Source organism: Salvelinus fontinalis, unplaced genomic scaffold, assembly GCF_029448725.1.
Source record: "Salvelinus fontinalis isolate EN_2023a unplaced genomic scaffold, ASM2944872v1 scaffold_0394, whole genome shotgun sequence".
Classification (NCBI taxonomy): domain Eukaryota; kingdom Metazoa; phylum Chordata; class Actinopteri; order Salmoniformes; family Salmonidae; genus Salvelinus; species Salvelinus fontinalis.
Window position 1 is genome coordinate 89,370 of NW_026600603.1, and position 26,917 is coordinate 116,286.

General features: G+C 46.0%; 1 protein-coding gene across 1 annotated transcript; it reads left to right on the forward strand.

Moving 5' to 3' along the window:
- On the forward strand, positions 1-26,580 carry LOC129845878 (junctophilin-3-like). Its single transcript, XM_055913802.1, has 7 exons — positions 1-81; positions 11,784-12,057; positions 14,449-14,739; positions 14,976-15,480; positions 18,121-18,257; positions 21,017-22,281; positions 23,554-26,580. Exons 1-7 carry the CDS (start codon positions 1-3, stop codon positions 23,632-23,634), a joined length of 2,634 nt encoding a protein of 877 aa, XP_055769777.1. The 3' UTR covers positions 23,635-26,580.
- Positions 26,581-26,917: the final 337 nt, after the last annotated feature.

The following is a 26,917-nucleotide window of genomic DNA, read 5'->3' on the forward strand; positions in this document are numbered from 1 at the left end:
ATGACCCGGTTTCACTCCCTTGTCCTGCCGTTCGGTACGTTGGTGTCAGAAGTGGGAACACCCAAAGGCTCAAGTATCTTGGTGAGGTCGCTAGGTGTTGTACAGAAGGTGTTTAGTATTATTACAATGGGTACAACCTTTACTAGATTTTTCATGATGATTTTTTTCTCTTTTCGCTGGCACGCCTCTCTTTTCAAAATAACGTATCAGCTAATTAAGTTTGTATTGCCTTGGTGACAATGATCCTCCCTAGACTAACCTATAACAACACAATGATCCTCCCTAGACTAGACTACAACAACACAATGATCCTCCCTAGACTAGTCTACAACAACACAATGATCCTCCCTAGACTAGTCTACAACACAATGATCCTCCCTAGACTAGACTACAACAACACAATGATCCTCCCTAGACTAGTCTACAACACAATGATCCTCCCTAGACTAGTCTACAACAACACAATGATCCTCCCTAGACTAGTCTACAACAACACAATGATCCTCCCTAGACTAGTCTACAACAACACAATGATCCTCCCTAGACTAGTCTACAACAACACAATGATCCTCCCTAGACTAGACTACAACAACACAATGATCCTCCCTAGACTAGTCTACAACAACACAATGATCCTCCTTAGACTAGTCTACAACACAATGATCCTCCCTAGACTAGACTACAACAACACAATGATCCTCCCTAGACTAGTCTACAACACAATGATCCTCCCTAGACTAGTCTACAACACAATGATCCTCCCTAGACTAGTCTACAACAACACAATGATCCTCCCTAGACTAGTCTACAACACAATGATCCTCCCTAGACTAGCCTACAACAACACAATAATCCTCCCTAGACTAGTCTACAACACAATGATCCTCCCTAGACTAGCCTACAACACAATGATCCTCCCTAGACTAGCCTACAACAACACAATGATCCTCCCTGGACTAGTCTAAAACAATACAATGATCCTCCCTAGACTAGCCTACAACACAATGATCCTCCCTAGACTAGCCTACAACACAATGATCCTCCCTAGACTAGCCTACAACAATACAATGATGCTCCCTGGACTAGTCTACAACACAATGATCCTCCCTAGACTAGCCTACAACAACACAATGATGCTCCCTGGACTAGTCTACAACACAATGATCCTCCCTAGACTAGCCTACAACAACACAATGATCCTCCCTAGACTAGTCTACAACACAATGATCCTCCCTAGACTAGCCTACAACACAATGATCCTCCCTAGACTAGTCTACAACACAATGATCCTCCCTAGACTAGTCTACATAACCACAATGATCCTCCCTAGACTAGCCTACATAACCACAATGATCCTCCCTAGACTAGCCTACAACACAATGATCCTCCCTAGACTAGTCTACAACACAATGATCCTCCCTAGACTATTCTACAACACAATGATCCTCCCTAGACTAGTCTACAACAACACAATGATCCTCCCTAGACTAGCCTACAACACAATGATCCTCCCTAGACTAGCCTACAACACAATGATCCTCCCTAGACTAGCCTACAACACAATGATCCTCCCTAGACTAGTCTACAACAACACAATGATCCTCCCTAGACTAGTCTACAACACAATGATCCTCCCTAGACTAGCCTACAACACAATGATCCTCCCTAGACTAGTCTACACCACAATGATCCTCCCTAGACTAGCCTACAACACAATGATCCTCCCTAGACTAGCCTACAACAACACAATGATCCTCCCTAGACTAGCCTACAACACAATGATCCTCCCTAGACTAGCCTACAACACAATGATCCTCCCTAGACTAGTCTACAACAACACAATGATGCTCCCTAGACTAGTCTACAACACAATGATCCTCCCTAGACTAGCCTACAACACAATGATCCTCCCTAGACTAGTCTACAACACAATGATGCTCCCTAGACTAGTCTACAACACAATGATCCTCCCTAGACTAGCCTACAACACAATGATACTCCCTAGACTAGTCTACAGCACAATGATCCTCCCTAGACTAGCCTACAACAACACAATGATCCTCCCTAGACTAGCCTACAACAATACAATGATCCTCCCTAGACTAGCCTACAACAATACAATGATCCTCCCTAGACTAGCCTACAACAATACAATGATCCTCCCTAGACTAGCCTACAACAATACAATGATGCTCCCTAGACTAGCCTACAACACAATGATCCACCCTAGACTAGTCTACAACACAATGATCCTCCCTAGACTAGCCTACAACACAATGATCCTCCCTAGACTAGCCTACAACACAATGATCCTCCCTAGACTAGTCTACAACACAATGATCCTCCCTAGACTAGTCTACAACACAATGATCCTCCCTAGACTATTCTACAACACAATGATCCTCCCTAGACTAGCCTATAACAACACAATGATCCTCCCTAGACTAGCCTACAACACAATGATCCTCCCTAGACTAGCCTACAACACAATGATCCTCCCTAGACTAGTCTACAACACAATGATCCTCCCTAGACTAGTCTACAACACAATGATCCTCCCTAGACTAGTCTACAACACAATGATCCTCCCTAGACTAGTCTACAACAACACAATGATCCTCCCTAGACTACTCTACAACAATACAATGATCCTCCCTAGACTACTCTACAACAATACAATGATCCTCCCTAGACTAGTCTACAACAACACAATGATCCTCCCTAGACTAGCCTACAACACAATGATCCTCCCTAGACTAGTCTACAACACAATGATCCTCCCTAGACTAGCCTACAACACAATGATCCTCCCTAGACTAGCCTACAACACAATGATCCTCCCTAGACTAGCCTACAACACAATGATCCTCCCTAGACTAGTCTACAACACAATGATCCTCCCTAGACTAGCCTACAACACAATGATCCTCCCTAGACTAGCCTACATAACCACAATGATCCTCCCTAGACTAGCCTACAACACAATGATCCTCCCTAGACTAGCCTACAACACAATGATCCTCCCTAGACTAGCCTACAACACAATGATCATCCCTAGACTAGCCTACAACACAATGATCCTCCCTAGACTAGCCTACAACAACACAATGATCCTCCCTAGACTAGCCTACAACAACACAATGATCCTCCCTAGACTAGCCTACAACAATACAATGATCCTCCCTAGACTAGTCTACAACACAATGATCCTCCCTAGACTAGCCTACAACAATACAATGATCCTCCCTAGACTAGTCTACAACAATACAATGATCCTCCCTAGACTAGTCTACAACACAATGATCCTCCCTAGACTAGTCTACAACAACACAATGATCCTCCCTAGACTAGTCTACAACACAATGATCCTCCCTAGACTAGTCTACAACACAATGATCCTCCCTAGACTAGCCTACAACAACACAATGATCCTCCCTAGACTAGTCTACAACACAATGATCCTCCCTAGACTAGCCTACAACAATACAATGATCCTCCCTAGACTAGTCTACAACACAATGATCCTCCCTAGACTAGTCTACAACACAATGATCCTCCCTAGACTAGCCTACAACAACACAATGATCCTCCCTAGACTAGCCTACAACAACACAATGATCCTCCCTAGACTAGTCTACAACACAATGATCCTCCCTAGACTAGTCTACAACACAATGATCCTCCCTAGACTAGTCTACAACACAATGATCCTCCCTAGACTATTCTACAACAACACAATGATCCTCCCTAGACTAACCTACATAACCACAATGATCCTCCCTAGACTAGCCTACAACACAATGATCCTCCCTAGACTAGCCTACAACAACACAATGATCCTCCCTAGACTAGCCTACAACAATACAATGATCCTCCCTAGACTAGTCTACAACACAATGATCCTCCCTAGACTAGCCTACAACAATACAATGATCCTCTCTAGACTAGTCTACAACACAATGATCCTCCCTAGACTAGTCTACAACAATACAATGATCCTCCCTAGACTAGTCTACAACACAATGATCCTCCCTAGACTAGCCTACAACAACACAATGATCCTCCCTAGACTAGTCTACAACACAATGATCCTACATAGACTAGCCTACAACACAATGATCCTCCCTAGACTAGCCTACAACAATACAATGATCCTCCCTAGACTAGCCTACAACAACACAATGATCCTCCCTAGACTAGCCTACAACACAATGATCCTCCCTAGACTAGCCTACAACAACACAATGATCCTCCCTAGACTAGTCTACAACAACACAATGATCCTCCCTAGACTAGTCTACAACAATACAATGATCCTCCCTAGACTAGCCTACAACACAATGATCCTCCCTAGACTAGCCTACAACAATACAATGATCCTCCCTAGACTAGTCTACAACAATACAATGATCCTCCCTAGACTAGTCTACAACACAATGATCCTCCCTAGACTAGTCTACAACAACACAATGATCCTCCCTAGACTAGTCTACAACACAATGATCCTCCCTAGACTAGTCTACAACACAATGATCCTCCCTAGACTAGCCTACAACAACACAATGATCCTCCCTAGACTAGTCTACAACACAATGATCCTCCCTAGACTAGCCTACAACAATACAATGATCCTCCCTAGACTAGTCTACAACACAATGATCCTCCCTAGACTAGTCTACAACACAATGATCCTCCCTAGACTAGCCTACAACAACACAATGATCCTCCCTAGACTAGCCTACAACAACACAATGATCCTCCCTAGACTAGTCTACAACACAATGATCCTCCCTAGACTAGTCTACAACACAATGATCCTCCCTAGACTAGTCTACAACACAATGATCCTCCCTAGACTATTCTACAACAACACAATGATCCTCCCTAGACTAACCTACATAACCACAATGATCCTCCCTAGACTAGCCTACAACACAATGATCCTCCCTAGACTAGCCTACAACAACACAATGATCCTCCCTAGACTAGCCTACAACAATACAATGATCCTCCCTAGACTAGTCTACAACACAATGATCCTCCCTAGACTAGCCTACAACAATACAATGATCCTCTCTAGACTAGTCTACAACACAATGATCCTCCCTAGACTAGTCTACAACAATACAATGATCCTCCCTAGACTAGTCTACAACACAATGATCCTCCCTAGACTAGCCTACAACAACACAATGATCCTCCCTAGACTAGTCTACAACACAATGATCCTACATAGACTAGCCTACAACACAATGATCCTCCCTAGACTAGCCTACAACAATACAATGATCCTCCCTAGACTAGCCTACAACAACACAATGATCCTCCCTAGACTAGCCTACAACACAATGATCCTCCCTAGACTAGCCTACAACAACACAATGATCCTCCCTAGACTAGTCTACAACAACACAATGATCCTCCCTAGACTAGTCTACAACAATACAATGATCCTCCCTAGACTAGCCTACAACACAATGATCCTCCCTAGACTAGTCTACAACACAATGATCCTCCCTAGACTAGTCTACAACACAATGATCCTCCCTAGACTAGTCTACAACACAATGATCCTCCCTAGACTAGCCTACAACACAATGATCCTCCCTAGACTAGTCTACAACACAATGATCCTCCCTAGACTAGTCTACAACAATACAATGATCCTCCCTAGACTAGTCTACAACACAATGATCCTCCCTAGACTAGCCTACAACAATACAATGATCCTCTCTAGACTAGTCTACAACACAATGATCCTCCCTAGACTAGTCTACAACAATACAATGATCCTCCCTAGACTAGTCTACAACACAATGATCCTCCCTAGACTAGCCTACAACAACACAATGATCCTCCCTAGACTAGTCTACAACACAATGATCCTCCCTAGACTAGCCTACAACACAATGATCCTCCCTAGACTAGCCTACAACAATACAATGATCCTCCCTAGACTAGCCTACAACAACACAATGATCCTCCCTAGACTAGCCTACAACACAATGATCCTCCCTAGACTAGCCTACAACAACACAATGATCCTCCCTAGACTAGTCTACAACAACACAATGATCCTCCCTAGACTAGTCTACAACAATACAATGATCCTCCCTAGACTAGCCTACAACACAATGATCCTCCCTAGACTAGTCTACAACACAATGATCCTCCCTAGACTAGTCTACAACACAATGATCCTCCCTAGACTAGTCTACAACACAATGATCCTCCCTAGACTAGCCTACAACACAATGATCCTCCCTAGACTAGTCTACAACACAATGATCCTCCCTAGACTAGTCTACAACAATACAATGATCCTCCCTAGACTAGTCTACAACACAATGATCCTCCCTAGACTAGTCTACAACACAATGATCCTCCCTAGACTAGTCTACAACACAATGATCCTCCCTAGACTAGTCTATAACACAATGATCCTCCCTAGACTAGTCTACAACACAATGATCCTCCCTAGACTAGTCTACAACACAATGATCCTCCCTAGACTAGTCTACAACAACACAATGATCCTCCCTAGACTAGTCTACAACACAATGATCCTCCCTAGACTAGTCTACACCACAATGATCCTCCCTAGACTAGCCTACAACAATACAATGATCCTCCCTAGACTAGCCTACAACACAATGATCCTCCCTAGACTAGCCTACAACAATACAATGATCCTCCCTAGACTAGCCTACATAACCACAATGATCCTCCCTAGACTAGTCTACAACACAATGATCCTCCCTAGACTAGTCTACAACACAATGATCCTCCCTAGACTAGCCTACAACACAATGATCCTCCCTAGACTAGCCTGCAACACAATGATCCTCCCTAGACTAGCCTACAACACAATGATCCTCCCTAGACTAGCCTACAACAACACAATGATCCTCCCTAGACTAGTCTACAACACAATGATCCTCCCTAGACTAGTCTACAACAACACAATGCTCCTCCCTAGACTAGCCTACGACACAATGATCCTCCCTAGACTAGCCTACAACACAATGATCCTCCCTAGACTAGTCTACAACACAATGATCCTCCCTAGACTAGCCTACAACACAATGATCCTCCCTAGACTAGCCTACAACACAATGATCCTCCCTAGACTAGCCTACAACACAATGATCCTCCCTAGACTAGTCTACAACACAATGATCCTCCCTAGACTAGCCTACAACACAATGATCCTCCCTAGACTAGCCTACAACACAATGATCCTCCCTAGACTAGCCTACAACACAATGATCCTCCCTAGACTAGCCTACAACACAATGATCCTCCCTAGACTAGTCTACAACACAATGATCCTCCCTAGACTAGTCTACAACACAATGATCCTCCCTAGGCTAGTCTACAACACAATGATCCTCCCTAGACTAGTCTTCAACAACACAATGATCCTCCCTAGACTAGTCTACAACACAATGATCCTCCCTAGACTAGTCTACAACACAATGATCCTCCCTAGACTAGCCTTCAACACAATAATCCTCCCTAGACTAGTCTACAACACAATGATCCTCCCTAGACTAGCCTACACCACAATGATCCTCCCTAGACTAGCCTACAACACAATGGTCCTCCCTAGACTAGTCTACACCACAATGATCCTCCCTAGACTAGTCTACAACACAATGATCCTCCCTAGACTAGTCTACACCACAATGATCCTCCCTAGACTAGTCTACAACACAATGATCCTCCCTAGACTAGTCTACAACAACACAATGATCCTCCCTAGACTAGTCTACAACACAATGATCCTCCCTAGACTAGTCTACAACACAATGATCCTCCCTAGACTAGTCTACAACACAATGATCCTCCCTAGACTAGCCTACAACACAATGATCCTCCCTAGACTAGCCTACAACACAATGATCCTCCCTAGACTAGTCTACAACACAATGATCCTCCCTAGACTAGTCTACAACACAATGATCCTCCCTAGGCTAGTCTACAACAAAATGATCCTCCCTAGACTAGTCTACAACAACACAATGATCCTCCCTAGACTAGCCTACAACAATACAATGATCCTCCCTAGACTAGTCTACAACAACACAATGATCCTCCCTAGACTAGGCTACAACACAATGATCCTCCCTAGACTAGCCTACAACACAATGATCCTCCCTAGACTAGCCTACAACACAATGATCCTCCCTAGACTAGGCTACATAACCACAATGATCCTCCCTAGACTAGTCTACAACACAATGATCCTCCCTAGACTAGCCTACAACACAATGATCCTCCCTAGACTAGCCTACAACACAATGATCCTCCCTAGACTAGCCTACAACACAATGATCCTCCCTAGACTAGTCTACAACAACACAATGATCCTCCCTAGACTAGCCTACAACAACACAATGATCCTCCCTAGACTAGGCTACATAACCACATTAAAATGAATACTGCATTAGTGTTTTCAAGTGAGTGAAATACTGTAAACTGAAGTGAAGTGAAAATGTAATTGAATAATGGCGCAAAAGCCCTGTTATCTGAATGTTTCATTCCGTCTGGATTAATTGTTGGTCTACTCTTGATCTAGATACGGCACAGAACAGGACAGTCTGGCTGTATTTTTACTGCTGATACTGATGTGCTGTCTGTTGCCCGTCATCATTCTCCCAAGTCGTCCTATATTGCGTAGCCACATAGTCTCATGCTCCTAGCAGGCCCAGTTATTCAGGAAAGACTCATTAACGTGTGTTGTGCCTCCTTAACAATCAGAGTAGCTATTCCTTGACCTCAAACGCTTCAATATTGTCTAAATATTGGTCACTTAACTTTTAAAATGTATTAATTTGACTAGGCTACTTAAAAGGTCTCCTGTAGGCTACCTGCGCATGTTCATCCACTCCACTGTAATATAAAGAGACATCTGTTTCAACGCCCCCCCCCCCCCCCCCCCCATACACACACAGTAAATGTCGAACTGTCCCTAATCTAGGCCGTTTGATAACCAAAGCAACTCCATTGCACTAAACCGAGATGAGCCGAGAGAGGCAGGGAGGGGTCCCGGGGAAGGAAGAGAGGTAGGTAGAGGGAGGGAGGAAGAGAGGAAGAGAGATAGAGACGGGGAAAGGTAGAGAGAAAGAGGTCAATAAGTGATGCAGAGGGGACCATGGAAACAAGATCCGTCGCTGCTGCATTGGTGTAGCGAGAGGTTGTTTACCAGCGTAGCCTATAGTCAACTATCAAATATACCGCAATGGTTTTACATACCAGTAGATAACCTTGGTGTTATTTGGTTTATGAAGTAGCGGAGGCGACCGTAATACCACTCCAGAACGAGATAAAAATAAATAAAAATAAAGACTGCGTCACGAGAGAGCACCTTCGGTCTCTCACCTGGGAGACAGCGGACAGATGAATATAGCACGCACGAGCTGACACATTTTCCACAACCCAATAAACGTGCTATTGTCGCTATGCCAACAGCTACACATGTAATATTGTGTGAAGTGTAGGCTAACAACATGAATCGGTATTTACATGGGGTCGGCGCAGCATAGATTTGTCTGTTGCGATCTACATTTCAGCACCATGGACAGGTCCCGATCTCTTACACTTTGACAGACACACCACAGCGAAGGTTCATGGCATGTAATTCCTCTCTTTTTAGATGATTGAAATGGGGGGAAATACCGTTTATTAGTCCTTTCCCGGCCACTAAAACGTGTAAATGTTCGTGTTAAAAGGCTCACTACTGAAATGAGATGGAAACGCTCTTTAAACAATCTATTGTATAAAACAACATAAGATAAAACTGATCATTATTTGTGGTCGGCTTCAGCCAAGTTGTGAAATAAAACCCAATATCTTAGTTTTAATCAATGGAAAATGAGAAAACATTATTTTTTCCTGAGGTTGAGAGCATTGCGGTCAGTGATATTTAAACGGTTGTCATGGCGTGATGTGCGGTCCGTGATATTTAAACTGTTGTCATGGCGTGATGTGCGGTCCGTGATATTTAAACTGTTGTCATGGCGTGATGTGCGGTCCGTGATATTTAAACTGTTGTCATGGCGTGATGTGCGGTCCGTGATATTTAAACTGTTATCATGGCGTGATGTGCGGTCCGTGATATTTAAACTGTTGTCATGGCGTGATGTGCTGTCCGTGATATTTAAACTGTTATCATGGCGTGATGTGCGGTCCGTGATATTTAAACTGTTGTCATGGCGTGATGTGCGGTCCGTGATATTTAAACTGTTGTCATGGCATGATGTGCGGTCAGTGATATTTAAACGGTTGTCATGGCGTGATGTGCGGTCCGTGATATTTAAACTGTTGTCATGGCGTGATGTGCGGTCCGTGATATTTAAACTGTTGTCATGGCGTGATGTGCGGTCCGTGATATTTAAACTGTTGTCATGACATGATGTGCGGTCCATGATATTTAAACTGGTATTTAAGCAATATAGATGTAACGTTTTCTTCGTCTGAAGAACAGGATCCGGACCAAAGCGCAGCGTGGCAAGTGTTCATGCTTTTTATTGAAACTGAACACTATTAACAAAATACAAAGAGAATAACAGAAACTGAAACAGTCCTGTCAGGTGCAAAGCACTAAACAGAAAATAACTACCCACAAAAACAATGTGGGAAAAAGCTACCTAAGTATGGTTTTCAATCAGAGACAACGATAGACAGCTGCCTCTGATTGAGAACCACACCCGGCCAAACACAAAGAAATACAAAACATAGAAAATTTACATAGAATGCCCACCCAAATCACACCCTGACCAAACCAAAATAGAGACATAAAAAGCTCTCTACGGTCAGGGCGTGACAATAGACAGCATACATGGTTAATATTTGCCATTTACCTCTGCTAGATCACACTTATCAATAAAAGTGCTAATCTTTTTTTAAATAAAATGTAATTATAATCAAGACATGGGTGGAATAAATCATGTTTATCTTAAACAAATATAAATGAAAAGATTTTCATCACTATTGATGTTTATTGCTTTGAACTGAACATACTGGAAGGACAAATTTGACATAGAGTATTTTATGGGAATGATAAATGAGCCCCATTGAACACAAATTAAGGCCAGTCGACACACCACATGAGAGACAGAGTTTCTGTGTTTTGCAAATGTATTTATATAAGGGCACAAGACGAGACCCAGATGCAGACATGGGAGGCAGATGGTTTGAGTCTTGATATTTATTAAATAATCCAAAAGGGGTAGGCAAGAGAATGGTCGTGGACAGGCAAAAGGTCAAAACCAGTTCAGAGTACAGGAGGTACAGAGTGGCAGGCAGGCTCGTGGTCAAGGCAGGCGGGTACGGAGTCCAGAAAACAGGCAAGGGTCAAAAAACATGAGGACTAGCAAAAGAGAATAGAAGCAGGAGTACGGGAAAATACGCTGGTTGACTTGAAAAACATACAAGACGAACTGGCACAGATAGACAGGAAACACAGGGATAAATACACCGGGGATAATAAGCGACACCTGGAGGGGGTGGAGACAATCACAAGACAGGTGAAACAGATCAGCGTGTGACAATTAATTGCACTTGCTGTATGTGTACTGTGTCTTCCTGTCCTTCTTGGGTCCACACACATCGCAACGTTTCTTCTTGTTGCTTGTGGCTGTAATCTAGAATGATGAAAACTCTTAGTTCAGGGATTTTACTAAAATCTCATTCACTCACATACACTGCTCAACAAAAATTAAGGGAACATTCAATTTCACATTTTTTTTTTTTTTACATCTATATTTCTCCTCCTGCAGGCTGATGATGAGCTGGTTGCTAACGGGCTGGTCCTGGGGCTGGTACCTGGGGCTGGTACCTGGGGCTGGTACCTGGGGCTGGTACCTGGGGCTGGTACTTGGGGCTCGTACCTGGGGCTGGTACCTGGGGCTGGTACCTGGGGCTGGTACCTGGGGCTGGTACCTGGGGCTCGTACCTGGGGCTGGTACCTGGGGCTGGTACCTGGGGCTGGTACCTGGGGCTGGTACCTGCGGCTGGTCCTGGGGCTGGTCCTGGGGCTCGTACCTGGGGCTGGTACCTTGGGCTGGTACCTGGGGCTGGTCCTGGGGCTGGCTGAGGGTCAATCTCATCCTCTTCTTCCAATTCACAGTCAGACTCCGAATTGACAGAGACATGATCCTCATATTTGGACATTTCCTCATCTTCCGTTCCTTCCACACCCGCTTCTCTCTCTGTAAAAAAATACATTCTAAGGCTCTCTGATCAGAGAATATTTTTGCCATAGTGATTGATTGTGGGTAAGGAGACACACATGCAAAGCTATTTATTTGTTGTTTCCCTCCCCCAATTTGCACCTGGCTGGGGTAGACTGTGGGAACATACTGAATTTTTAACAATGTATCAAAATAATGTATCGAAATAATGTATTGTAATAACATTGTGCAGGTTCCCGCAAGACTTTGTGTAGTTTCACACACTACAAAGGGTAAATAGTGTGAGAAAAGCGGGAGACAGGCAGACAGGCAAGGAGGCAGACAGGTTCTTGGTGCTATGTTGAAACAGCAGGCCCAGGGAGGAGGAAGACAGGCAGGGAGAGAGACAGGCAGACAGGCAGGGAGACAGACAGGTTATTGGTGCTGTGTGTAAACAGCAGGCCCAGGGAGGAGGAAGACAGGCAAGGAGGCAGACAGGTTCTTGGTGCTGTGTGTAAACAGCAGGCCCAGGGAGGAGGAAGACAGGCAAGGAGACAGACAGGTTGTTGGTGCTGTGTGTAAACAGCAGGCCCAGGGAGGAGGAAGACAGGCAAGGAGGCAGACAGGTTCTTGGTGCTATGTTGAAACAGCAGGCCCAGGGAGGAGGAAGACAGGCAGGGAGAGAGACAGGCAGACAGGCAGGGAGACAGACAGGTTATTGGTGCTGTGTGTAAACAGCAGGCCCAGGGAGGAGGAAGACAGGCAAGGAGGCAGACAGGTTCTTGGTGCTGTGTGTAAACAGCAGGCCCAGGGAGGAGGAAGACAGGCAAGGAGACAGACAGGTTGTTGGTGCTGTGTGTAAACAGCAGGCCCAGGGAGGAGGAAGACAGGCAAGGAGGCAGACAGGTTCTTGGTGCTGTGTGTAAACAGCAGGCCCAGGGAGGAGGAAGACAGGCAAGGAGACAGACAAGTTCTTGGTACTGTGTGTAAACAGCAGGCCCAGGGAGGAGGAAGACAGGCAAGGAGGCAGACAGGTTCTTGGTGCTGTGTGTAAACAGCAGGCCCAGGGAGGAGGAAGACAGGCAAGGAGACAGACAGGTTCTTGGTGCTGTGTGTAAACAGCAGGCCCAGGGAGGAGGAAGACAGGCAAGGAGGCAGACAGGTTCTTGGTGCTATGTTGAAACAGCAGGCCCAGGGAGGAGGAAGACAGGTTATTGGTGCTGTGTGTAAACAGCAGGCCCAGGGAGGAGGAAGACAGGCAAGGAGGCAGACAGGTTGTTGGTGCTGTGTGTAAACAGCAGGCCCAGGGAGGAGGAAGACAGGCAAGGAGGCAGACAGGTTGTTGGTGCTGTGTGTAAACAGCAGGCCCAGGGAGGAGGAAGACAGGCAGGGAGACAGACAGGTTGTTGGTGCTGTGTGTAAACAGCAGGCCCAGGGAGGAGGAAGACAGGCAGGGAGACAGACAGGTTCTTGGTGCTATGTTGAAACAGCAGGCCCAGGGAGGAGGAAGACAGAGTGAAGGCACACAGCAAACCTTTTTGTTTCATTTTTACTTGTTTTCACCAACACACACACTTTTCCACACTTTTATTACCCTTGGGTCCAGCTGACCTAACACCACATATGTAATATAAATGTGTAGGGGGGGTGCACAGTGTGCGCTCAATGAAAATGTGTTATTTTACATGTTCTTCACAGAGGCCAATGAGTCTAAGGTTGAACAAAATATTTCACTGTATCATCTTTATTTTAGTACACATTGAAAATGGGTCCCACAGACCCGAACACCACACAAGGGTTAAACTGTTGTCATGGCATGATGTGTCCCTTACACCTATTATGTCCCCATATTGCTTTCATATATACATAGTCGTTTCACACCATTCATCCCATCATATAGTCCTTTTAGACCCGTTCACCTGAAGCCAGGTAGCAGAGTTTGAATGTTGATGTCAGCTAATGTCTCTCTCTTGTGGGTCCTAGTTGATTCACATGGAATTAACAAGCCGTGTGAGATATCAGGTAGTCACTTTCTGCTACCCAAAGTCAGAATCTTCTCCCAATGAAATACAATGTCACAAAGCATGCAGGTATAATGCTTTATAACTTGTTATAAGCACTAAAAGCCTTTTATAGTGTCTCATAATTAAGCCTTATGTTATGCCTCTTTCCATCCATGCACCTTTCTGGGGGGGGGGTGACCTAATTGGTTTTGTGGTGCAATGCATGCCCTCAGATCGCCCTATAATTTGACCCCTGTGACTCTCTCCTATAGGTACGTTCCAGGGCCAGTGGCTGGGGGGGATGCGGCACGGCTATGGGGTCCGGCAGAGCGTGCCATACGGCATGGCGGCCGTCATCCTTTACCCGCTCCGCACGTCCATAAACTCCCTCCGCTCCGAGCACAGCCACGGCCCCCCCACCCCGCTGGAGGACGGCACCGGGACCGCTGTCTCGCCTGCCGACGGGGTGGTGGGGGGCGGGCTGGTCGGGAGTCCTGTGGGGAGGGGGGGCTTCGCTCTAACTGCGCCCAGCGAGGCTGACCGTCGGGGGAAGAGGAAAGGTGAGACTGCTGATGTGCTGTTTGTGGGCAGCTGGTCGGGCTCTATGAGCTAATACTTACTTATACATTAGCCCTGCTTTTCTAGTCAAATCTATTGGCCTTGCACTTTGATATAGACTGGATTTCCATTGCATGTGTTATTATGTCACGCTTGTGTCAGTTGTCCATTGCTGTAAAGTTGTATCATATCGTACTGTAGAATAAATAACGTTGTATCGTGTCATTTCATATCCCAGGCCGTTTCCGTCAGTCGATCCTGAGTGGTCTGAAGCTGCGTCGCTCCGAGTCCAAGAGTTCCCTGGCCAGCCAGCTGAGTAAACAGAGCTCGTTCTGCAGCGAGGCCGGGATGAGCACCGTCTCCTCTGCCGCCTCCGACATACACTCCAACGCTAGCCAGGATGGCGAGCAGGGTGCTCCCGTGGATGCCACGGTCACCGAGGCCTACGCCGGCGAGTGGCGCAGCGACCAGCGGGCGGGTTGGGGCGTGAGCCGGCGCTCCGACGGTCTACGCTACGAGGGGGAGTGGGTGGCCAACAAGCGCCACGGTTATGGCTGTACAACGTTCCCCGACAGCACCAAAGAGGAAGGGAAGTACAAGCAGAACGCGCTGGTCAGCGGGAAGCGGAAGAACCTGATTCCTCTGAGAGCCAGTAAGATCAGGGAGAAGGTGGAGCGGGCTGTGGAAGCGGCTGAGAAGGCTGCAGACATCGCCAAGCAGAAGGCAGAGATCGCAATGTCCCGGTGAGAAACAGACCTGTGGTGTTGACCTCTGTTGCTGTGGTAACAGTAGTCGGGTTAGAGCTAGGGCTAAGGTTAGGCTTAGGTTAGGGAAGCGGAGAAGGTGGCCAACATCTTTGTCTTTAACAAGTGCACTTAAAGATTCTCTGTTATCTTGCGATGTGCCAAATGGGCCGGTTTCCAGACTAAAAGGCCTAGTTGAGAAAATCCATAAAATGTTGTTTTTAAGTCCAGAAATAGGTTTAATCTGGGTCAGGTTTAATCTGGGTCAGGTTTAATCTGGGTCAGGTTTAATCTGAGTCAGGTAAACTGTCCCTAGGGGTCCGATAGACCTGTAGTCTCAGCAACTCTTCAAGCAGTATGGTTGTGCCGTACTGAGGTAACAGGTCAAATGATGAAGTTGTTCACCAAGCAAGCAAACCATTTCCTTAGAATAACGAACCCATGCAGATTGATTGTTTTGGATGACTGTATTATATGAAGTAAACCATATCAATAAAAAAAGAAGACATCCCGTTGTGGTGAATTGATTACATTTGAGCCGATGCTACAGTCAGAAAGAGAACAGTAAGGGATTGTGGTGATACAGTGGATGGCTGTGCTGTCCTGTTGGGAACGTAGTGATATAGTGGATGTCTGAGCTGTCCTGTTGGGAACGTAATGATACAGTGGATGGCTGTGCTGTCCTGTTGGGATCATGGTGATACAGTGGATGGCTGTGCTGTCCTGTTGGGAACGTAATGATACAGTGGATGGCTGTGCTGTCCTGTTGGGATCATGGTGATACAGTGGATGGCTGTGCTGTCCTGTTGGGATCATGGTGATACAGTGGATGGCTGTGCTGTCCTGTTGGGAACGTAGTGATATAGTGGATGGCTGTGCTGTCCTGTTGGGATCATGGTGATACAGTGGATGGCTGTGCTGTCCTGTTGGGATCATGGTGATACAGTGGATGGCTGTGCTGTCCTGTTGGGAACGTAGTGATACAGTGGATGGCTGTGCTGTCCTGTTGGGATCATGGTGATACAGTGGATGGCTGTGCTGTCCTTTTGGGATCATGGCGATACAGTGGATGGCTGTGCTGTCCTGTTGGGATCATGGTGATACAGTGGATGGCTGAGCTGTCCTGTTGGGATCATGGTGATACAGTGGATGGCTGTGCTGTCCTGTTGGGATCATGGTGATACAGTGGATGGCTGTGCTGTCCTGTTGGGATCATGGTGATACAGTGGATGGCTGTGCTGTCCTGTTGGGATCATGGTGATACAGTGGATGGCTGTGCTGTCCTGTTGGGATGATGGTGATACAGTGGATGGCTGTGCTGTCCTGTTGGGATCATGGTGATACAGTGGATGGCTGTGCTGTCCTGTTGGGATCATGGCGATACAGTGGATGGCTGTGCTGTCCTGTTGGGATCATGGTGATACAGTGGATGGCTGTGCTGTCCTTTTGGGATCATGGTGATACAGTGGATGGCTGTGCTGTCCTGTTGGGATCATGGTGATACAGTGGATGGCTGTGCTGTCCTGTTGGGATCATGGTGATACAGTGGATGGCTGTGCTGTCCTGTTGGGATCATGGTGATACAGTGGATGTCTGAGCTGTCCTGTTGGGATGATGGTGATACAGTGGATGGCTGTGCTGTCCTGTTGGGATCATGGTGATACAGTGGATGGCTGTGCTGTCCTGTTGGGAACGTAGTGATACAGTGGATGGCTGAGCTGTCCTGTTGGGATCATGGTGATACAGTGGATGGCTGTGCTGTCCTTTTGGGATCATGGTGATACAGTGGATGGCTGAGCTGTCCTGTTGGGATCATGGTGATACAGTGGATGGCTGTGCTGTCCTGTTGGGATCATGGTGATACAGTGGATGGCTGTGCTGTCCTGTTGGGATCATGGTGATACAGTGGATGGCTGTGCTGTCCTGTTGGGATCTGTTTGTGGAAACATTCCACTCCAATGTTCGTAGAAAACAGCTTCTGGATGTCATTCTAGTGTTGAAAATCATCAACACATAAAATGGATGAAAAAGGGCTGAACATAAAACCAGGCCATTTACTGGAATGTTCTGGGAAAATATTATACTCACCGGAGGAACAGTCTCAAAAAGAGAACTATCCTGGTAAAGATCAAAACCCAGGCCAGACAGATACAGGGTGTACACAACAGTCGTTAAGACAACACACAACACAAAACCCAGGCCAGACAGATACAGGGTGTACACAACAGTCCTTAAGGTAACACACAGCACCAAGACAATCAACACACAGGTTTAAATCTACAACCAGCATCTACATCAAGTATTTTAATATCTCTGTCTTTCCCTGTGTCTGTCTCTCTCTGTCTCTCTCTCTCTGTGTCTTTCTCTCTCGGTGTCTCTCTCTCTCTCTCTTTCTCTTTGTGTCTCTCTCTCTCTCTTTCTCTGTGTCTTTCTCTGTGTCTCTCTCTCTGTGTCTCTCTGTCTATCTCTCTGTCTCTCTCTCTCTATTTCTCTGTGTCTTTCTCTGTCTCTCTCTCTCTCTCTGTCTCTCTCTCTCTCTCTATTTCTCTGTGTCTTTCTCTCTCTGTCTCTCTCTGTCTCTCTCTCTCTCTTTCTCTGTGTCTCTCTCTCTGTCTCTCTCTGTCAATCTCTGTCTCTCAGGATGAGCCACGCGAGGGGAAAGTCGGATGCAGCTGAAGGTGTGGCCCTGAAGGCTAGCGAGGAATGCCGGATGGCCAGGATCGCTGCCAAGGAACTCTCGCCGTCCTTCCATATCCATGGAAACGGTGAATCCAACGGTGAGTCAATCACAGAGAAATTGACTTAGCTACAGTAACTACTGTATACATGCCCAACCAGGCAGAGAAAAATTATTCAAATTATTGTAGAATTTGAAGTAACTTTATTGAAACTTCCCTTACAGACAATCTGGGTTGGATTCAGTCAGTAGTGTACCCAAATTCAAATTCTCATTATATTGTCCTCTTACCTGAGTAAGACAGTAATCTAGCTGTGTAATATTATTCTCCTTATATTGTCCTCTTACCCGAGTAACACAGTGGTCTAGCTGTGTAATATTATTCTCCTTATATTGTCCTCTTACCTGAATTAACACAGTATTCTAGCTGTGTAATATTATTCTCCTTATATTGTCCTCTTACCTGAGTAACACAGTAATCTAGCTGTGTAATATTATTCTCCTTTTATTGTCCTCTTACCTGAGTAACACAGTAATCTAGCTGTGTAATATTATTCTCCTTTTATTGTCCTCTTACCTGAATTAACACAGTAATCTAGCTGTGTAATATTATTCTCCTTATATTGTCCTCTTACCTGAGTAGCACAGTAATCAGCTGTGTAATATTATTCTCATTACATTGTCCTCTTACCTGAGTAACACAGTGGTCTAGCTGTGTAATATTATTCACCTTATATTGTCCTCTTACCTGAGTAACACAGTGGTCTAGCTGTGTAATATTATTGACCTTATATTGTCCTCTTACCTGAGTAACACAGTAGTCTAGCTGTGTAATCCTGATGTACTGTACCAGTCAGAAGTTTTACAACACCGACTCATTCTAGGATTTTTCTTTCTTTTTTTACTATGTTCTACATTGTAGAATAATAGTAAAGACATCAACACTATGACATAACACATATGGATACATGTAGTAACCAAAAAAGTGTTAAACAAATGAAAATATATTTTAGATTTTAGATTCTTCAAAGTAGCCACCCTTTGCCTTGACGACAGTTTTGCACACTCTTAGCATTCTCTCAACCAGCTTCACCTGGAATACAGTCTTGAAGGAGTTCCCACATATGCTGAGCACTTGTTGGCTGCTTTTCCTTCACTCTGCGGTCCAGCTCATCCCAAGCCATCTCAATTGGGTTGAGGTCGGGTGATTGTGTAGGCCAGGTCATCAGATGCAGTACTCCATTACTCTCCTTCTTGGTCAAATAGCCCTTACACAGCCTGGAGGTGTGTTGGGTCATTGTCCTGTTGAAAAACAAATGATAGTCCCACTAAGCGCAAACCAGATTGGATGGCGTTTTGCTGCAGAATGCTGTGGTAGCCATGCTGGTTAAGTGTGCCTTGAATTCTAAATAAATCACAAACAGTGTCACCAGCAAAGCACCCCCACACCATCACACCTACTCCTCCATGCTTCACGGTGGGAACCACACATGCAGAGATCATCTGTTCACCTACTCTGCGTCTCACAAAGACACGGTGGTTGGAACCAAAAATCTCAAATTTTGACTCATCAGACCAAAGGACAGATTTCCACCGGTCTAATGTCCATTGCTCGTGTTTCTTTGCCCAAGCAAGTCTCTTCTTCTTATTGGTGTCCTTTAGTAGTGGTTTCTTTGCAGCAATTCGACCATGAAGGCCTGATTCTCACAGTCTCCTCTGAACAGTTGATGTTGAGATGTGTCTGTTACTTTAACTCTGTGAAACATTCATTTGGGCTGCAATCTGAGACTGATAACTCTAATGAACTCACCCTCTGCAGCAGAGGTACTCTGGGTCTTCCTTTCCTGTGGAGGTCCTCAAGAGAGCCAGTTTCATCATAGCACTTGATGGTTTTTGTGACTGCACTTTCAAAGTCTTAAAGTAATGGTGGACTGTCATTTCTCTTTGCTTATTTGAGTTGTTCTTGCCATAATATGGACTTGGTCTTTAATCAAATAGGGCTATCTTCTGTATATCACCCTATACCATGTCACAACACAACTGATTGGCTGAAATGCATTTAAAGGAAAGAAATTCCACAAATTAATTTTTAACAAGGCAAACCGTTGAATTGAAATGCCTTCCACCTCATGGTTGAGAGAATGCCAAGCGTGTGCAAAGATGTCATCAAGGCAAAGGGTGGCTACTTTGAAGAATCTCAAATATAAAATATATTTTCATTTGTTTAACACTTTTTTGGTTACTACATGATTCCATATGTGTTATTTCATAGTTTTGATGTCTTCACTATTATTCTACAATGTAGAAAATAGTAAAAATAAAGAAAAAACCTGGAATGAGTCGGTGTCTAAACTTTAGACTGTACTGTGTGTCTGGTGGATTTCTGCCAAATCCCCTCATTCATTGTGTTTCGTCTCCTCCCGCCTGTCTGCCTGTCTGTCTGTCTGCCTGTCTGCCTGTCTGTCTGCCTGTCTGCCTGTCTGTCTGCCTGTCTGTCTGCCTGTCTGCCTGTCTGCCTGTCTGTCTGCCTGTCTGTCTGTCTGCCTGTCTGTCTGTCTGTCTGTCTGCCTGTCTGCCTGTCTGTCTGTCTGCCTGTCTGCCTGTCTGCCTGTCTGCCTGTCTGTCTGTCTGCCTGTCTGCCTGTCTGCCTGTCTGTCTGCCTGTCTGTCTGCCTGTCTGCCTGCCTGTCTGTCTGCCTGTCTGTCTGTCTGTCTGCCTGTCTGCCTGTCTGCCTGTCTGCCTGTCTGCCTGTCTGCCTGTCTGCCTGTCTGTTTGTCTGCCTGTCTGCCTGTCTGCCTGTCTGCCTGTCTGCCTGTCTGCCTGCCTGTCTGTCTGTCTGTCTGTCTGCCTGTCTGTCAGGTCTGGAGTGCCAGCGGCCCAATAAGCACCAGGGCAACAAAGACCACGAGATCGTTTCCACGGGAACTGACAGTCCTGAGCTGTGCACCCCGGACACCACGCCTCCCGTGATAACGCCTGACCTCAGCCCAGTCCTGAGCGTCCCCCCCTCGCCCCCCCGCAGCCCGCCGACCTCTAAACACGGTCACTCTCACCGTCCCAGAAACGCCTGCTTCATGCGGCAGAGCGCTGTGGACGACCACGGAGGAGCAGAGATACAGGTGCTAGTGGAGGGGCGGGGCATGGATCTCCAGAGGGGAGGAGCTAACAACTGGACAGAGGACATGTATCCAGACCGGGGGGGTCTCAGCAGCCAATCCCCATCTCTACCTGAGGAGCAGGAGGGACAAGTCAACGGTCACGAGCAGGCCCCGCCCAACCACAAACCGAGGGAGAAGGCCTCGACCAACCACAAGTCCCGGGAGCACACTTCCTCTTCCTATAGGTCGTGGGAGCACTCTTCCTCGTACAACCAGAAGCCCTCAAAGCACACCTCATCCAATCACAAGTCGAGGGAGTACATGCAGTCCAATCACAAAACATGGGATCATTCCTCCTCCACCAATCACAGGGCCTGTGAGAATGCCTCTTCCAATTACAAGCAGCAGGTGCACATTTCATCCAATCACAAAGCCTTGGAGCATAACCTGTCCAATCACAAGACTTCTGAGCATGCTTCTTCCAATCACAAGTCGTGCCAAGATTATACCTGCTCCAATCACATCCCAAAGGACCATGTCTCCTCAGCCAATCACAACAACCCCCGAGAGCATGTGTACTCCAACCACCATTCCAAGCAGCAGCACATCTCATCCAATCACAAGCTTAGCAAGCATGCCTTGCCCGACCCTGGGCTCGACAGCCCCGCAGGGGGCTGGACTGCCGACGACGCCCTGCGGTGGAGCCCTGCCCACTCGCGCCTCACGGACCGAGAGGAGGAGGAGGACAGGCTGGGAGACTACACAGTAGACATGAGGTTCCAGCCCCTGGACTCCACTACCCAGATGTCCCCTGGCCCGGGCCCCAAAAGCAGGTTGCGCCCGCGGGGCCAGCGGCCGTTCAAGGAGGGCTCCATGGACTCTGTACAGATGCTGGACACTCTGAATGTGGGGGCAGAGCAGGAGGAGTGGCCCCTGCACAGGGACCTCACTCTCTCCCCGCCTCTCAAGTCTCAGCCAATCACCTTGGAGCAGGACGAGGAGCACCTCACCCTCAAATCAAACTCAGTGAGTGATTTATTGGTATCAGATTGATCTGTTAACTGGACCTCAGGTTTTAAATACTGATACTGTACTCTTAACTGTAGAATCAGATTGATCTGTTAACTAGACCTCAGGTTTTAAATACTGATACTGTACTCTTAACTGTAGAATCAGATTGATCTGTTAACTGGACTTCAGGTTTTAAATACTGATACTATACTCTCAGCTGTAGAATCAGATTGATCTGTTAACTGGACCTCAGGTTTTAAATACTGATACTGTACTCTTAACTGTAGAATCAGATTGATCTGTTAACTGGACTTCAGGTTTTAAATACTGATACTATACTCTCAGCTGTAGAATCAGATTGATCTGTTAACTGGACCTCAGGTTTTAAATACTGATACTGTACTCTTAACTGTAGAATCAGAATGATCTGTTAACTGGACTTCAGGTTTTAAATACTGATACTGTACTCTTAACTGTAGAATCAGATTGATCTGTTAACTGGACCTCAGGTTTTAAATAGTGATACTGTACTCTTAACTGTAGAATGAAGTCTGAGATTTAACACTTTCTCTCCTCTCTCCTCCTGTCTCTCTCTCTCCTCTCTTCTCCTTTCTCTCTCTTCTCTCTCCTCCTGTCTCTCTCTCTCCTCCTGTCTCTCTCTCTCCTCTCTTCTCCTTTCTCTCTCTTCTCTCTCCTCCTGTCTCTCTCTCTCCTCCTGGCTCTCTCTCTCCTCCTGTCTCTCTCTCTCCTCTCTTCTCCTTTCTCTCTCTTCTCTCTCCTCCTGTCTCTCTCGCTCCTCTCTTCTCCTTTCTCTCTCTTCTCTCTCCTCCTGTCTCTCTCTCTACTCTCTTCTCCTTTCTCTCTCTTCTCTCTCCTCCTGTCTCTCTCTCTCCTCCTGTCTCTCTCTCCTCTCTTCTCCTTTCTCTCTCTTCTCTCTCCTCCTGTCTCTCTCTCCTCCTGTCTCTCTCTCTCCTCTCTTCTCCTGTCTCTCTCTCCTCCTTCCTCTCTCTCTCCTCTCTCCTCCTATCTCTCTTTTCCTCTCTCCTCCTTCCTCTCTCTCTCCTCTCTCCTCCTTCCTCTCTCTCTCCTCTCTCCTCCTGTCTCTCTCTCCTCTCTCCTCCTTCCTCTCTCTCTCCTCTCTTCTCCTGTCTCTCTCTCCTCCTTCCTCTCTCTCTCCTCTCTCCTCCTATCTCTCTTTTCCTCTCTCCTCCTTCCTCTCTCTCTCCTCTCTCCTCCTGTCTCTCTCTCCTCTCTCCTCCTTCCTCTCTCTCCTCCTGTCTCTCCCAGGGCTCCAGCTCTGTCCTGGTTGTCATGGTTATTTTACTCAACATTGGAGTAGCCATCCTCTTCATCCATTTCTTTATTTAAACTTCCTTCTATGATCTACTAAGTCTTACTATTATTATTATTATGATGATGACTTCTATTCCATGAGTTATTATTGATCCAGACGTGACTCTGCCCAGCCAACGGGAGGCTGCAGCGTGGAAGGAGGAGTGACGACGGACATCGACAACATGGTCTTTCTATTGTTGTTAACAACACACTGTTGTTCCCTTGTCCACCCCTTTGATGTTAATCTCATCTCATGTCACAGACTCAGTTAAGGTATATAATTCAACAGATTTATCTATCTGCCTTGAGTTTCTAAAACACTACAGTTTATTTTTTATTTTTAATGAATTGGCCTTTTGTTGTGCTTGCAACCACGTGGAAAGGTATTGCATTACGACTGTGGAAGGGGATTAGAACAGCAGCTTTGAGATGGTGCGATGTGATGTGGTGGCGTAGTCGGCCACAAATGCACGGGTTTTGTTAGTAGGGCACCTGCTGTATAGAGGACAGGATACACAGGGCACAGACTATGTCCACTTGACCCATCCATCCAAGACTAGTGTACAGCACCCTCTGTCCTACACTTTATCCCACTTAACAATATGACATGCTAGCCCAGAGCATGGTGATCACACTTCTTCACCCACCCTAGCCCCTATACCCTATACCCTATGGCCTCATCCACCAACCGCTGGGGTGCCTCTCAAATGGCACCCTATTCCCTATATAGTGTACTACTTTTGACCAGAGCTCTATGGAGGCTACAGTTAAACATAGTGCATGATAGAGGGTATAAGGTGCCATTAGGGACGTAGTCCTGATCTATGCTACCAAACTATGCTGCAAGAGAAGATCCATGTTAAAGGGCTCCGCCATGTTTATTTTCCTGTTCACCATAACACACGCACACACACACACACTCACTCTCTCACACATACACACGCACACACTCTCACACACACACTCTCTCACATACACACTCTCTCACACATACACACGCACACTCTCTCACACATACACAGGCACACACACACTCTCTCACATACACACTCACTCACTCACACACATACACACAGACACAGACACACACACAGACACAGACACACACACACACACACACACACACACACACACACACACACACACACACACACACACACACACACACACACACACACACACACACACACACACACACACACACACACACACACACACACAGCCATTGCATGGGGGCGTGTGCAGATAAAATAGCATCTTCCTCTCCCTCTGTCTTTTACATCTGGTGTTCTTCATTTGTACACAAACCCACCCAGGTATCCATTCTTATGGTTCCCTTCACCCAGATATCCATTCTTATGGTTCCCTTCACCCAGATATCCATTCTTATGGTTCCCTTCACCCAGGTATCCATTCTTATGGTTCCCTTCACCCAGATATCCATTCTTATGGTTCCCTTCACCCAGATATCCATTCTTATGGTTCCCTTCACCCAGATATCCATTCTTATGGTTCCCTTCACCCAGATATCCATTCTTATGGTTCCCTTCACCCAGATATCCATTCTTATGGTTCCCTTCACCCAGATATCCATTCTTATGGTTCCCTTCACCCAGATATCCATTCTTATGGTTCCCTTCACCCAGATATCCATTCTTATGGTTCCCTTCACCCAGATATCCATTCTTATGGTTCCCTTCACTGCAACTATGAACTGAGAGTTGGGATCAATGCCGTTTCACATTCAGTCGAATCAGGAAACTGACATTTTTAAGATTTAAGATTCGATTCATGAATTGAATAAAACCCACACTTTTCTATGAGTTTTTTTTTTTGATTCATGAATCATTCATGAATGATCTCAACCCTATCACTTACACAACAAAACACACGCAGTGTCCACACCCACAGACACATACACACACTACTGACATACTGAGGACTATGGAGGTGGGAGAATTCAGGCTTGCCCCTGTGTACAGCATTGAGACTGTTACGTTATAACACTGATTCTAAGTATATATATATATATATGTATGTATCATTATTATTCAGATGTTTGTTACTGTTGAGCATTTTGCCAGACAGAGAGAATGCTGAGTGCCTCGTATTTATTTATTATTCATGTAATGATTCACTTGATGAAACACCCCTCGTGGGACATGCAGTCTGGGAAGGGGGGGGTCGACCTTCAGAATGGTGAAAGGTTGACCCCTTCTGAAGTGGCATGCACCGTTTAGTCTCTCTCCCAGTCGGACTTCTTCCAGACCAGTCCACAGGGAGAACCGGGTCTCTTCCAGACCAGTCCACAGGGAGAACCGGGTCTCTTCCAGACCAGTCCACAGGGAGAACCGGGTCTCTTCCAGACCAGTCCACAGGGAGAACCGGGTCTCTTCCAGACCAGTCCACAGGGAGAACCGGGTCTCTTCCAGACCAGTCCAAAGTCCCAAATGGAACCCTCTTCCATATATAGCTAGTGCACTACTTTGGGAGAACAGTAGGCCCTGGTCCAGAATGGTGCATGGTATATAGTGAATAGGGTGCTATTTGGGAATACAGCCTGGATGTGTTCTCCTTCAGTGTCACCTCCAGACATGCTGGGGGACCCATGAGATGTTTTTCAGCATGTTTGTTTAGCCTGCTCAAATCTGGTGTCCGTCAGTTTGTGAGTCTCTCTCTCTCCGGCTCTCCTAGTGTTTTTTTACCCAGCAACAGGTGGCTGGCGCTGAGGCAGAGACCATCATCGGGGTCAAATAAATAAAAACGCTAGCTTTTAAAAAATCTTGTGGATTTTAAAAATGTTCGATCCAGAGTTTTATGAATGAGCTAAAAAAAATCTGTTCTGCTGTTTTATACTTGGCACCCGGTGACATCATGTTGTGACATCATGTTGTGACATCATTGCATGCCCAAGCATGCTCTTTTCTTACGCTTTTGGTTTATGATATGTGGAGAAAAATAATGAAATGTTTGAAATGACTGTGTGTGCGCGTCGGTGTGGTTACTGCTGCTGTCCTCAGACACAGGTACAGTCGACTGGATTTCAGATGCTAAAATCCATCTCCTCATATAGCCTCAGACACAGGTACAGTCGACTGGGTTTCAGATGTTAAAACCCATCTCCTCATATACCCTCAGACACAGGTACAGTCGACTGGATGTCAGATGTTAAAATCCATTCCAAGTGTATGAATGTATAGTAACTACAGGCTTCCTGTATTGACTTGTCTCTCTGCAGTAAGTTACTGTCAATACAACCAAAGTGTAAAAAAGGTCAGCCAGCCCTTAAGAAACAACATTCAAAACCCCACACACT

Excerpts from the sequence above, each read along its gene's own strand:
- LOC129845878 (XM_055913802.1), top strand. The coding sequence starts at position 1 with ATGACCCGGTTTCACTCCCTTGTCCTGCCGTTCGGTACGTTGGTGTCA. Across the intron at positions 82-11,783 it reads CCAAAGGCTCAAGTATCTTG|GCTGATGATGAGCTGGTTGC; the intron begins GTGAGGTCGCTA and ends CTCCTCCTGCAG. Across the intron at positions 18,258-21,016 it reads TGGAAACGGTGAATCCAACG|GTCTGGAGTGCCAGCGGCCC; the intron begins GTGAGTCAATCA and ends CCTGTCTGTCAG.